At 45.3% G+C, this 13,364-nt stretch overlaps 1 protein-coding gene across 1 annotated transcript; it reads left to right on the top strand.

Moving 5' to 3' along the window:
• LOC8076950 (WAT1-related protein At5g07050) lies at positions 1,963-4,276 on the top strand. Its single transcript, XM_002441045.2, has 6 exons — positions 1,963-2,438; positions 2,546-2,662; positions 2,821-3,064; positions 3,185-3,343; positions 3,478-3,629; positions 3,743-4,276. The coding sequence occupies exons 1-6, from the start codon at positions 2,164-2,166 to the stop codon at positions 3,993-3,995; spliced, it is 1,200 nt and encodes a 399-aa protein (XP_002441090.1). The 5' UTR covers positions 1,963-2,163; the 3' UTR covers positions 3,996-4,276.

The raw sequence follows: 13,364 nt of genomic DNA, 5'->3' as shown, positions 1-13,364 counted from the left end.
ACCCGAGGCTGGCTTTTTATAGCCAGAGGAGTGAGGTTATGCCTCTGGTGCTCAGCTTCGTGCCATTAGAATTGCTACTGTAGTGCATGGCTACACAGGACGACAGGACGGTGGACGGTGCCTAATTTTCATGCAAATGGCAATGTCTCATTTGCATGCACGGTGCGTGCAAATGGACGGTGCCTAATCACCATGTCCTTTGCATGCAGGTGCATGCAAATGGACGGTGGCATGCTTGTCCTGCATGCATGCATGAGATATATATTCGTGTAGGTGCACTGCTATATTTTCTCGCATGTAAGCTTGCTGGTACTTGCTATCTTTTTGTACAGCAAAAGAGGCGCGGGAAAAGGCAAGAGGTGGGGCCCGCATGCCGCGGTGCGCGCGCGAGCGAGTGCGCTCGGCGAGGGGGCCGGGCGTGAGTGCGCTGCGGCGCTGATGGTGGTGGGGTCGGCGCACGCGCCGTTGCCGGGTATCGGGCAGAGCGAGCGAGCAAGAGGGATAAGTAGCGGACATATGATGCTCATGTCATGCGGTGCAGGTTATATTTAAAGATGGATAATTAGAATGGATGGAAAAAGAATTAGATGGAGATAAGCTCAAATGATTTATAGTTTTTGAAATATATTTTGAAAATAATTTTTTTAATGCGAGTGATTTTTGAATGTGAATTTTTGGGATGTTACAGAAACTCTCGCTACTCTCATGAAACTCTTATCATCTCTCTCTTCATTAATATAGCGCCACATCAGCATATTTAATGTGCATAAAACTCTAATGAAACCCCATTGAGACTGGCCTTAAGGGCATGTGCCCTCACTCTTCCATCCATTAGATTTGCTTTGAAAAGTGTGCAAACACACATCTCAATGTGAAACTGCTTTGAGATATGTGTTTACACATTTCTCAAAGCGAATCTAATGGGTGGGAGAGTGAGGGCATGTGCCCTTAAGGGTAAAAGAACCGACTTCCTCCTGATTTGTTTATAACTCATGGTGTATGCAAAAAGTTGTCTATTCGCTTGGCTAAAAACCATAGTAGAAAGTAATATTCATTGATTTTTTTAAGAGAAAAACACTATTAAATAACAGACAGATTCGGTTGATAAGCTCAAACAAAAGTTGAATAGGGGAAAAAGTCCTACAAGTAGATATGAACTTCTGCTCCTAGTTTGGTTCGGAGCAACACTGAGCTGATCTAATATGAGAACATCCTTATATACAGCTATGGCTTAACACGGAATCAAGAAGATGAGGGCCTGCGGGACATCGGGTTGCTGGTAGTCATCTCACTTAAAGTCTATTTATTTGTCTGAAAAGTTATAACTAAAATTACTATTTACTAATTTATTGTGAATGAAAAATACTGTTAATCTGGTAGATGAGCGAATAGGCTCGAGTCTGAGCAGGCTCTTAGAAAGCAACCGAATGGCACATGAGTATGAGGGCACTCACAATGCAAGACTCTATCACAGAGTTTAAGACACTTAATTACATATTATTTATAGTATTTTGCTGATGTTGCAGCATATTTATTGAAGAAAGAGGTAGAAAAAATAAGACTCCAAGTCTTATTTAGACTCCAAATCTACATTGTTTAAGGTAATAAATAACTTTAGACTCTATGATAGAGTCTGCACTGTGAGTGCCCCTGAGCATGACTGCACGAGCAACGGCGTCAGAAGCCACACCACACGCGCGCTGCTCCGGAATAGGGAATAGCTCCCTGCCTGCCTCCAGGCCCCGGGCAGGCAGTGTGGCTGGCAGCTTCTTGTTGTCTTTCGCCTTTGCAGCACCGCAACAGAATAGGAGAGGAGCATCTCAGTCAGCAGAAGCCCAGAAGCCCCTGGCCGGCGCGACGTCAGCGCTGGCCCCCGCGGCCATCCAACAAGCGCAGCACCAGCACCAGCACCGGCACTGGCACCAGAAGCAGCACAAACGCCTATAAATACCCGCGGCGCGCTTGTTGCCACTCCACCTCAGGGCGACAAGCGAGCAAGCGCACCGCTCTCCCTCCCCGGCCGCCATAGCAGAGCAGAGCTTGCTGCTGCTGACTTGACACTGACACCATCGTCCCTAAGCTAGCTAGCCTCTCAGTACGGTCCGTCCAGCAGCACACACGATCGAACCGCACGCGCCCGTGGCAGCAGCAGCAGCAGCAGCAATGGCGGGCGTGAAAGATGCCGCCGGCGGCGAGTCGCTGATGCAGCGGTGCAAGCCGTACGTGGCGATGATCTCGCTGCAGTTCGGGTACGCCGGCATGAACGTCATCACCAAGGTGTCGCTCAACCACGGCATGAGCCACTACGTGCTCGTCGTCTACCGCCACGCCTTCGCCACGCTCTCCATCGCGCCCTTCGCGCTCGTGCTCGAGCGCAAGGTCCGCCCCCGGATGACGCCGTGGGTCTTCCTCCAGATCTTCGTCCTCGCGCTGCTCGGGTGCGTGCGCGCGCGCGTTCAGGGCTTCGTTCCCTTCCGTTCCGGGTTGCTCTGTTTCTTGCTTGACGAACTCTGCTCTGACTAGCTTACTCATCGTGTGCATGCAGGCCGGTGATCGACCAGAACTTCTACTACGCGGGGCTCAAGTTCACCTCGCCGACCTTCTCCTGCGCCATGAGCAACATGCTCCCCGCCATGACCTTCATCCTGGCCGTGCTCTTCAGGTATAGATAGTATACTCACACGCTGCTGGGACAACTAAGAACTGACGAACACAAACAGCAATGAAAGTAGCCAAAACACAGTTGTGGCATTGGTAGATACGAACGCGAACCGATGCGAGAATTGATCAAATATAATGAACATCGTATCGTATCGTCAGGATGGAGAAGGTGAACCTGAAGAAGGCGAGGTGCGTGGCCAAGGTGGTGGGCACGCTCGTGACGGTGGCCGGCGCCATGCTCATGACGCTCTACAAGGGCCGCGTCGTCGAGATGGTGTGGACCAAGCACATGCACCTGCACGGCCCGCACCCGGCGGACGCCGCCGCCGACAAGGACTGGTTCACGGGCTCCATTTTCCTCATCATCGCCACCCTTGCCTGGGCGTCCCTCTTCATCCTCCAGGTCTGTGCTGTGTGCTCTGACTGACTCTGAGCCATGGATAGCTCTCTCCTAGAACGCTGGAGCTTCAATCAAGTATCCTAAATTATATTTGGTTTAATTTGGTCATCAAAACTGCTGCAGGCCGCCACGCTCAAGAGGTACGACGCGCCGCTGTCGCTGACCACCCTCATCTGCTTCGTGGGCACCCTGCAGGCCGTCGTCGTCACCTTCGTCATGGAGCGCCAGACCTCCGTCTGGAGGATCGGCTTCGACATGAACCTCCTAGCCGCCGCTTACGCTGTCAGTAAACCAACCAAACCTCAATTAGCTATGCATCGATCTGCTGCTATATATTCACCGACAACCAAAACACATCATGCATCAACACATGCATGAGTCAATGACGCTGACCAAGAAAGAATCTGTTGGTGCAGGGCATAGTGACGTCTAGCATTGCCTACTACGTGCAAGGGCTAGTGATCCAGAGCAGAGGCCCCGTCTTCGCCTCGGCCTTCAGCCCCCTCATGATGATCATCGTCGCCATCATGGGCTCCTTCATCCTCGCCGAGAACATCTACCTCGGCGGGTAAGTGCTGGCCGCCATGCGCCATGCAGTATTGTACTGTTAGACTAGAGAGAGAGAGAGAGAGAGCACAAGCAGTAACCGTCCCATGCATGTCATTTCGTTCTTGTTTCCAGGATCATCGGGTCCGTGCTGATTGTCGCCGGCCTCTACTCGGTGCTGTGGGGTAAGCACAAAGAGAACCTGGAGAAGCTCGAGGCACAGGCCATGGAGATCCCCGTGGCGATCAAGGCCGTCGACGGCAACGGCAGGATCATGGAAATCGTGGAGCTGGACGAGGTGCAGCTGGAGAAGGCCCAGGCCAACGCCGCAGTCGCCGTCAGGGTCCCCGCAGAGGAGGCCCGGATGCAGGGCAAGGACCAGGCTTAAGCTACAGGAGATGGCATCATTTTAGCCTCCTGCTTTTGTGCGTCCTCTTCTCCCCATGATAGATGTTGTAGTGTGGGGCGACCTGATGCATGCTTTAAGCAATGGTAGTAGTAGTAGTGTAGTAGTGCCAAGATGGAAGCTGAGGAGGATGCAATATAATGATGATGGGGAGTTTTGTAACCTCTCCTGCTAAGCAGATGCTGCCAGTCTGAGAGAATCACCTCTTGTACTACCATCTACACCTTGAATCAATGGTGACATTTGTAGCATTATGTGTCTCAGCTCCCAACAGAGTGTTTGATCATTAAATCTTTTTTTTTCTTTCAGAAAACATGTGTAATCATGTAAACTTATCCTTCATATTTTTTAGACTTAGATACCAGTTCATCTATGCAAAGGTATGACTATCACAAATTCATAATTTAGCTAGTGCAGGAAATCAGACTTTTGAGGCAGCTCATATAATTGGGTGTCGCTAGGCAAGCAGCGTTCCTGGAACTCTGAAAGAACAAGAACTCAGCGCACCTAAAAGGCAAATCTTTTTCAGCCTTAAGCATTCTTTATCTCTCTGCAGCATCCTTCGCATTATTTTTATATGCAAAAACGTGATCAGTGTGAGGTTTCACTATGTATTAACATATTGATGCGGCGAATGGCGCGTAAGCATATACTACTTATTAGTAGTATCATAGAGCATTGTTTCCCATTGCATCTTGAAAAGAAATGCTTCTACTGCCATGTGTATATGCTATTGGCGTACTAGGCAGCACCCATGATGTCTACCGATTCCAAGAACCCTGTCTCAAATTCTCAATTAGCAAGGGTAGTCTCAAGGAATCAGCATTGCCTAGTGATGGGAGTTGAGGGAATAATTCCCCAAAAGTAGTCCTGCTTAGCAAGCACTTGAAAGATTCAGAGTTGATCCCTAAACCAATATGCATCTCTTTAACAGAAATAATAAACAAAAGGACTCCAGAGAGCTGAGGTCCCATCTCCACTGTAACTGCACCAGCGCAGTGGGCAAGTTGGTTGCATAAAGCCCAGGGGCTTCCTTCAATTTCATTGCCTGAATTTGATGCCTCTCCCAAGGAAAAAAACTTTTTCCCCCAAATCCTGGGCATGGATCAGTCGATCTATATGCGATAAGCTCTCCTAGGTTCCCTCTGTGCCTTCCATTCAGTTTCTTCAGAACCAAACTTGCAGATGTGCTACTAGTAGTACTACATGAAAGCCATACACACAATCATACTTGATAGGCAGAGCAGACCACTCCGTATCAAGTTAATGGATTCTGCATCACTTGGTTCTCCGCTCGGAACACGTTTCGCGATGTCGTCGTGCATGGTTCTTATCATGACGCAGCATGGCTTATCTGACATTCACCATTTGAGATAGACCAATCTTCAGCTGAAGAGCTGTGTCGTAGCTGGTCTGGTCGTGTAAAATTTCGCACTCATCTGGAGCGAATGTTATCATGTGGATGCAGAAGAAACAATGCTACTGCCACAAAGGTGACTGACTCCACAGGGCTCTGCCTCATTAGATGTTTCAGATACGTTTCGTTCTGAAGCTCTGCATCCTTTTGTTTCTTGGCGTGTACTGGGCCTTTCTTTCATCAGTTACGAAAACACGGAAAAGGCGCATGCAGTTGTGTATTCAAGATGCTCGCTTCAGTTGATTCAAGAGTAGACGAGTACAGAGAGTCTCCAGAGCTTATCGCCTGATCAGACAGTGAGGAAAACAAAGCGATTCCACTAAACACCTGTCGACATCTTGGGAATAACAGAAAAGCAGCAATGCAACCATAAAGCAAACCACACACAAGTAGAGTGGTGACCTCGCACTCAGGCTATATTCTCATAATTGTGCCATATATTCTCCGCTACATGCATGATAACCTCAGTAGAGTACTAAAACAGGATGAGAGAGCATTAATAATAAGAGCCGTATGCCAAGTAATAATCTTCGTAAGATTCCTTTCCTTGCTGCAAACCAGAAATAATGATGCGGCATGGGCATTAGCAGGATTTGTCATATCATGCAGCCCGCAATATGCCAAAGTGCCAAAACATGTTATGCTACCTCAAATTGCATGTCTGATTCCTGTAAATCCAAACCGGCCTCTTTTTTCATAGGAGAAAAGTAACCCCCTGTAAGTTTCGCAATTTTTTTGGTTCACACAGGATATTTTTTTAGCATGGTTACCCTAATCATGAAAGTTTGGCTCGGCTCTGTTTGGTTCCCAAAAACTGAGAGGAATTGGAAAGTAATCCAATAATGAAATGGGAAGCACTTTGTAGATATTGGTTTCAATTCATGGGATGCAAACAGGCCTTTAGAAGTGCCAAACTTTTGGTTCCATGGATTATTGATGTATTACCAGTGTTCGGACTTCGGAGGCACTAAAGAGCAATTGCACCGATGACCAAGTTTGTGTATTCAACCAGGAATTGAAAGAAAATTGTTACCTGGAAGGACATGATAAGAACCCTTGATACTTTTTAGTTTTTGTTAAATCAAAGAATTCGGTGATGTTTAACTGATACCGGATTTTTAACCTGGCAGGTAACATCGTCTACCATTAAAACACTACAATGATTCAGTCACTTCCACTGCATTGAGATAACTTTCTTGTAAAGTACTTTCAGTTGCGTAATTGACGAACAATTTACATCGTTGTTGTCTTTACAAAAGCTAGTGCTGTAGTTCAGCTGCGTCGTTTTGCTACGGAAGAAGTAATTTCTTCCAGCACCAAGTTGAGCGCTCTCCAGATCGCTGCACATACTTTGCAATATTCTAAAGATAATTTGTGTTAGCCAACAAGGATATCACAATTCACAAAGACAGCTAAAGTGACAGAACCCGGTTTGCATGTGAGCTACTGTGGAATACTATTCTCTAATACGATGTTCCATCTCATTAATTAAGGTTCCCAGTAGAGGAACACATGCATGCAACTTCGACTCAGATGCGGGTTGTATAAATCTTGTTTTCGGATCAAATCTTGAGGGCTGATGTCACTGAATTATTTAGCTGGAGATTCAGTGACTTTACCTATTGGATTAGCAACATGAGAAAGGGGACAAGCAGCACCGAAACTGCCTTTCAGATCAATGGAATGACCAGGCAGGCAACACTGAAATCTAGTGTGGTTCAATGAGATCATCTAAGATGGCACTAATGGTAATGAATACGACAGAAGAGCATGGGCATATTGGAGAACAAGGTTTTGCAATCAGTATGAAAGAACAGTGACATGAATCTCAAAAGGCGAAATTATCTTGTTCATGTAATGGCAAGACATTTTGCTTCATAGGTCAGACAAAACCGTACATAGCCAGTTTTCCTGTGTACTGTTTGAACACTGAATGAGGCAACATATTGAAACCGAATAACTACTCGTGGTAGACCTGCATGATTTCTTCGTGCTCACCAACACTTGAGGAGTACGTACAATATTGCAAAGCTTGAAGAGAACATGTACTCGGTGCCTATCAGTATGTTGTATGTCGCTCGTGTTGCAATTACCCATGGTTATTGCCTGTTTGTTTCCCTGGCATGAGCTCTGGACCAATCCAACGGGGTGCAACAGTGTTTGTTAGGGCACTCATAATGCAAGACTCTATCACAGAGTCCAAAATATTTTTTTTTTGACAAAGAACAGAAATTTTATTAGCAGCATGAAGCTGCAATAAGGGAGAAAGTCTCCCAATTTACAAGGTTTAGAGCCTCCTTAAGAGGACATCCATCAACATGATCTTCGTTACTGCAGGTTACTACAGTATGATTGTTTACATCTTGATTTGGAATCTGTGTAGTAGCTCTTAAAGCCTGACTTGCCAGAGTATGTGCTGTGATATTATCTCCTCTTCCTATCTTCATTACTCTCCAAGAGAGATGTGAGACCTTATGAAGAAATCTTTGAGTGAAAGGCCGTACATCCCATGATGGAGGTTGATCGAAGTTGTCTCCATTGTAGAAGGTTGCAAGAATCTGATTATCAGTGATGAATGACATATCACTAATGTTCAAAAGCGATGTAACATCAGCTGCAAGTGCCATCGCCGCTGATTCAACCATAATGATCGAGGAGCTATTCTGAAGTGACGCCTTTATATAGAAATTGAACCCTTTTACAGGATCCAGGAGGAAGACTCCTAGCCCTGCATTCCTTGGATTTATGTGGCTACAATCCGGTGCCAAGGAGGCATCTGTGTAGCACCTGGGGCCCTGCTTAACCACGTGCAACCTGCAAGGTAAAGGTTGAAGGCTTTGCCTCTGGGATTCTTCTGTTGCTGATAGATTAGTTGCTGCATTATCGCCTGCCTCTAAGAATGAGACCTTGATGTCCGCCTCTACTGCATGTTTTACCTGCAAAACAGTCCAGGTTTTTTTTTGAAAACGTAGATCATTTCTTGCCTTTCATAAGTACCATAGTGTAGTCATGATTCTTTGCATCTGTTGTTCAGAAGTGTTAGAAGTGATTATGCCCGCCAAGATCTCCTGTACTCCATCCTGTTCAATAGGTAGCATTGAAGTGTATATAGGAGTGTTAGATGAAAACCAAACTGCTCTAGCAAAGGAGCAGTGGAAGAAAAGATGAGCATCGTTTTCCATGTCATTGCATCTGTCACATTGTTTGCTAATTCTTGAGGATAGGTTCCCTGCTCTTGCACCCGTTGCGATTGCTTTTCTGATTAGCCTCCAACCAAAAGTTTTGATATTTGGTGGCAACATTTTGTGCTTCCACATTCTCCTTAGGATATTCATTGCTTCATCAGTAATGCCTCGCGCACCCTGTGTTGGTCTTGATACCTGCATCTGTTGGTTGAGGAACTTAAAAGCTTCTTTAGCAGAGCAAACCCCTTTAGTGGCAGGTTTCCATGTAATAATGTCAGATTTATTGGAAGGAACTATTTGAGTGGAGCAAATCTGGGAGGTAGCATTGGAATCAAAAATTTGGGAGATAAAATTGAAATCCCAATGGTGAGTGTTATTGTTCCAAAGATCAGAGATAGTGACAGGCATACGGTCAGTAACAGGAAGTTTGATGTGGTCATGAATTTGATTCCATATTGGACACCAGGGAGTGGACCAGATACTAGAGTCACCTTTATGAATTTGGATAATGCAATTGTCAACCAAAATTTTTTTGACTTGCAGGATTGAAGACCAAAAAGCTGATTTGATAGGGGTGCTGCTAGCTAACCAGAAGCTCGTGTTTGCAAAATATTTGGATTTCAGGATGCTGGTGAGATATGGATTCTTACCTGTGGCAATGTTCCAAGCTGCATGAACAATTAGACTGCGGTTGACTATCTGCAAGTCTCTTATACCTAAGCCTCCTTCAGCCTTGGGCCTGCAAATGTCCTTCCACGATCTGAAACTAAAAGATGTCGAAGAGTTGTCTTCTTTTACGCGAGACCACCAGAATTTTCTTATGATCATATTAATCCTATCAATAAATTCCTCGAAGAATAGAATGGTTGACATGTAATACATGGGAATTGATGCGAGCACAGAGTTAATGTAGACCAGTCTCCCTGCATGATTGAAAGCCCTAGTTTGGTTTTGGATAATTGATGAAATCCTAGTACTAACCTCTATACTAAGTGTGTGTAGACTTAATGAGGTTGGTACATGCCAAGTGATGGAGCAAGTGATGATCATGGTGATGATGGTGATGACCACAAGATGATCAAGTGCTCAACTTGGAAAAGAAGAAAGAGAAAAACAAAATCTTATGGAGATCAAGGCAAAGGTATTGCTTAGGGTTTTGGTTTTGGTGATCAAGACACCATAGAGAGTGTGATCACGTTTAGGATAGATAGCCATACTATAAAGAAGGGAATTCTTTGGCTAAGCGGTTATCAAGTGCCACTAGGTGTCATTGTTCATGTGCATGCATTTAGAACCTAGTGAGCTAACTTAACTCATTCGAAGAAAATGATTGTGAAAATGCTAACACACGTGCACTTGTTGGTACACACTTTGTGGTGTTGGCACACTTCGAGAAGAGAGTTGAAGTTTGAAGGGTAGAGAGAGGATGGGTTCCTCTCTCCCTCCCGCCGAGCTTGCGAGGTGGGATTCGGCGCTTTTTGAGAAAATGAAGTGCATATTTTTTCTATTGCGCCGGTGGGAAATTTGGAGAAGTTATGGGAGTGTTCCTCGCTGAGAAACACTCACCGGACGCTGGTTGTTGAGGCACCGGACGCAGAGGCTGTGCGTCCGGTGTGTTGTGGTGCTAGGGTTAAGCACCGGACGGTGAACACCGGACGCAGGGTAGCTCCTGTTCATGTGTCCGGTGCTATCTGTCTTCTGTGAGTAAACCTGACTGAAAGCACCGGACGCTCAGGGAGCGTCCGGTGGTGTGCGTCCGGTGACCTGTGCGTTTTGCAAACCTCTCTGGGTTTAAGACCGGTGAGCACCGGACGGTCCGGTGCTCAGCGTCCGGTGACCCTGCGCGTTTGCAGACCTCTCTGTGTTTAGGACCGGTGTACACCGGACGCGTCCGGTGCTCTGCAGGTTACCGTTAGACTCTGACACGTGGCTGACTTTGGTGCACCGGACGCAGGTGTTGAGCGTCCGGTGCCCCTTTAAGAGCGTCCGGTGACCCCGTGTTTTGCCCAGTGCAAGAGCCAACGGCTCTATTTATTTGAGGAGCTATAAATACGTGTTTGGCCGGCTTGGGGCTCACACTCTTGGCATTCTAACATACTTGACACCCTTGTGAGCCTAAGCAAACACCTCCCACTCATCTCCTTCATAGATTAAACATCTTTGTGAGATTGGGAGTGATTCTAAGTGCATTTGCTTGAGTGATTGCATCTAGTGGCACTTGGGGATCATTCTAGCTGCGGTTTTCTTGTTACTCTTGGTGGTTGCCGCCACCTAGACGGCTTGGAGCAGCGGAGGAGCATTGGCACGAGTTGGTGATTGTTCGTGGCCATCTCCCGGTGATTGTGAGGGGTCTTGTACCTTCCCCGGCGGAGAGCCGAAAGTTAACTCTAGTAAAGTGCTCGTGTCATTGAGCTACCTCACTTGTGGGTAGGTTCTTGTGGTGTCCTATTAAGGACGAGGTTCGTGCTACACCTCTTAGCCACCGAACCACCAAGTGTTGGTCGACACAGCGGGGACGTAGCGTGCCGGCAAGCACGTGAACCTCGGGAGAAAAATTGTTTGTCTCCATTGTGTTTGTTCATTGGATTTCTCCCGGTGATTGGACTTCATATTATTGATTGGTTCATCCCCTCTACGCGGAGGTATAAAGATCAAACCATCTCTTTTACATTCCCGCAAACTAGAGTACCTTGCTTTCTTGTATAGAAACTTTAGGTAGCTTTCTAGAGTAAGTAGTGACATAGCTCTTGTGTGCCTAGTGATTATATCAACTAGAATTGTTGGATAGGTGGCTTGCAAACACCCCTTTAGAGCTAGAGCAAAAAGCTCCGCTTTGTTATTTATTAACCTCTTGCTCTAGTGAGTTTGTAGGATTTTTAAATAGGCTATTCACCCCCCCCCCCCCCCCCTCTAGCCATATTAGGACCTTTCAATGATTCAGTTTATTGGCTTTGATAGTTGTAAGCTTAGGTTTGAATTTGTTGATTATGAATTCATATGCTTTGGACCTATCATTATGACTGAAAATGAGTGGATGACCAAGATAAATTGCATTAGGCCTTAAGTCCGGAACAGGAAAAATTGTCTTAATTAAAAGTCTAGTATTTTGATCAACCCCTTTGCTAAAAGTGATTGAAGACTTTGCAAAATTGGGGGTTTGGCCAGATGCTGAACAAAAAGAGTGAAGAATGTAGTTGATCCTATCAGCTTCCTCCTTTGTCGCTTGCCCACATATTATGAGATCATCTGCAAAAAGTAAAGCATGAATTTTGGGACAATTAGGCCCTAAGGTGATACCTGTAATGTTGTGCTCCCTCGAATGATTCTGCAAACAAGTTGCAAGTTCATTTATAGCAATTATGAACAAGTAAGGAGATAAAGGACATCCTTGTTTGATTCCACGCTGCGGATAAAAGGTTAGTGTTGGCTCACCATTAATGATCACTGAAAGGTTAGTTGTCGAAATGCAATTATGAATCATGGCAATAAAATGGTCATTGAAGCCCAGCCTTCTGAGAGCACAAACAATAAAATTCTATTCAATTCTATCAAAAGCTTTTGCAAGATCAAGTTTAAGGAAGAAAGCTTTTTGTTTCCAACTTTTAAGGTTAAAACTGTGAATTATTTCCTGAGCTATAATGATGTTCGAAGCAATATGTCTACCCTGAACAAAAGCAGCTTGAGAGGGATGTATAATGTGAGGAAGGTGATTTTTAATCCTTTCAGCTAGAGATTTGGAAATGATCTTATATATGACATTACAAAGACTTATAGGCCTAAAATCCTTGGGGGTAATGGGAGCATTTATCTTAGGAATTAAAGCAATAGGAGTAGAATTTATCTCTGGAGGCATAGTGGCAGTCTGATAAAAATCTGTAACTAACTGATGAACATTCTTACCTACCCACTCCCATGCTGATTTGTAAAAAGCTGCATTAAGTCCATCCGGTCCTGGAGCTGCATTATTTACAGTTTTTGTTAATTGTTCCTAGGTGGTGGAGAAGGACCCATCGGTGTTCTGGAGGTGGGTAATAGTGTTTCTCCTAGCTCTCTTGATAATAGCTTGATGGAAGAAACTGGTATTTCTGTCCCCCTTAACAGACCAGTTCTTTTTATATCTCTGCTTGTGGTAGGCATTTTCTTTGGCAAGGGTAGTCTGGTGCTGATATTCAAGCTCTTTTTGAATGCTAATGTTCTGTGGGTTAGGGGGAAGCAACTGGAGTTTCAGGATCTTGTTCTCAATTTCGTGGAGTTGGTCGGAGGTTTTTGGTTTGGTTTTGCGCCACTTAGTGAGATCTTGAGCCAGGTAATGAGTTTTCAAATAGAAGGGACGATTGGAGGATTTCAACCAGCTTTGCTTGGCTGTAGCAATGTAGTCCTTCTCCAAAAGCCACCAGTTCTCAAATTTAAAGTGATTCGGTTTTTTCCTAGGCTTAGCATCGAGAATGGCAAGAATAGGTGCATGATCACTCTTTAGCATAGGCAAATTGTAAACCATAGTATTGGGAAAAGATAAACACCAATTAGCGTTAGCAAGAAATCTATCTAGTCTTTCATAAGTAGGCATAGTGCTAAATCTCTTGTTAGTCCAAGTGTAAGCAGGTCCGTTGTAGCCAAGATCAAAGAAACCACAAGCCTTAACTAAGCAACAAAAATGAGAGATAACACGCTCATTAGCAGATCTAGGACCTAACTTTTCCTTAACATCCATGATATTATTAAGATCTCCCATACAAATAATAGGCAGAT

The sequence above is a fragment of the Sorghum bicolor genome, chromosome 9, assembly GCF_000003195.3.
Source record: "Sorghum bicolor cultivar BTx623 chromosome 9, Sorghum_bicolor_NCBIv3, whole genome shotgun sequence".
NCBI classification, from domain to species: domain Eukaryota; kingdom Viridiplantae; phylum Streptophyta; class Magnoliopsida; order Poales; family Poaceae; genus Sorghum; species Sorghum bicolor.
The sequence above is the reverse complement of the archived record's forward strand: the minus strand, read 5'-3'. Positions and strand labels throughout refer to the sequence as shown.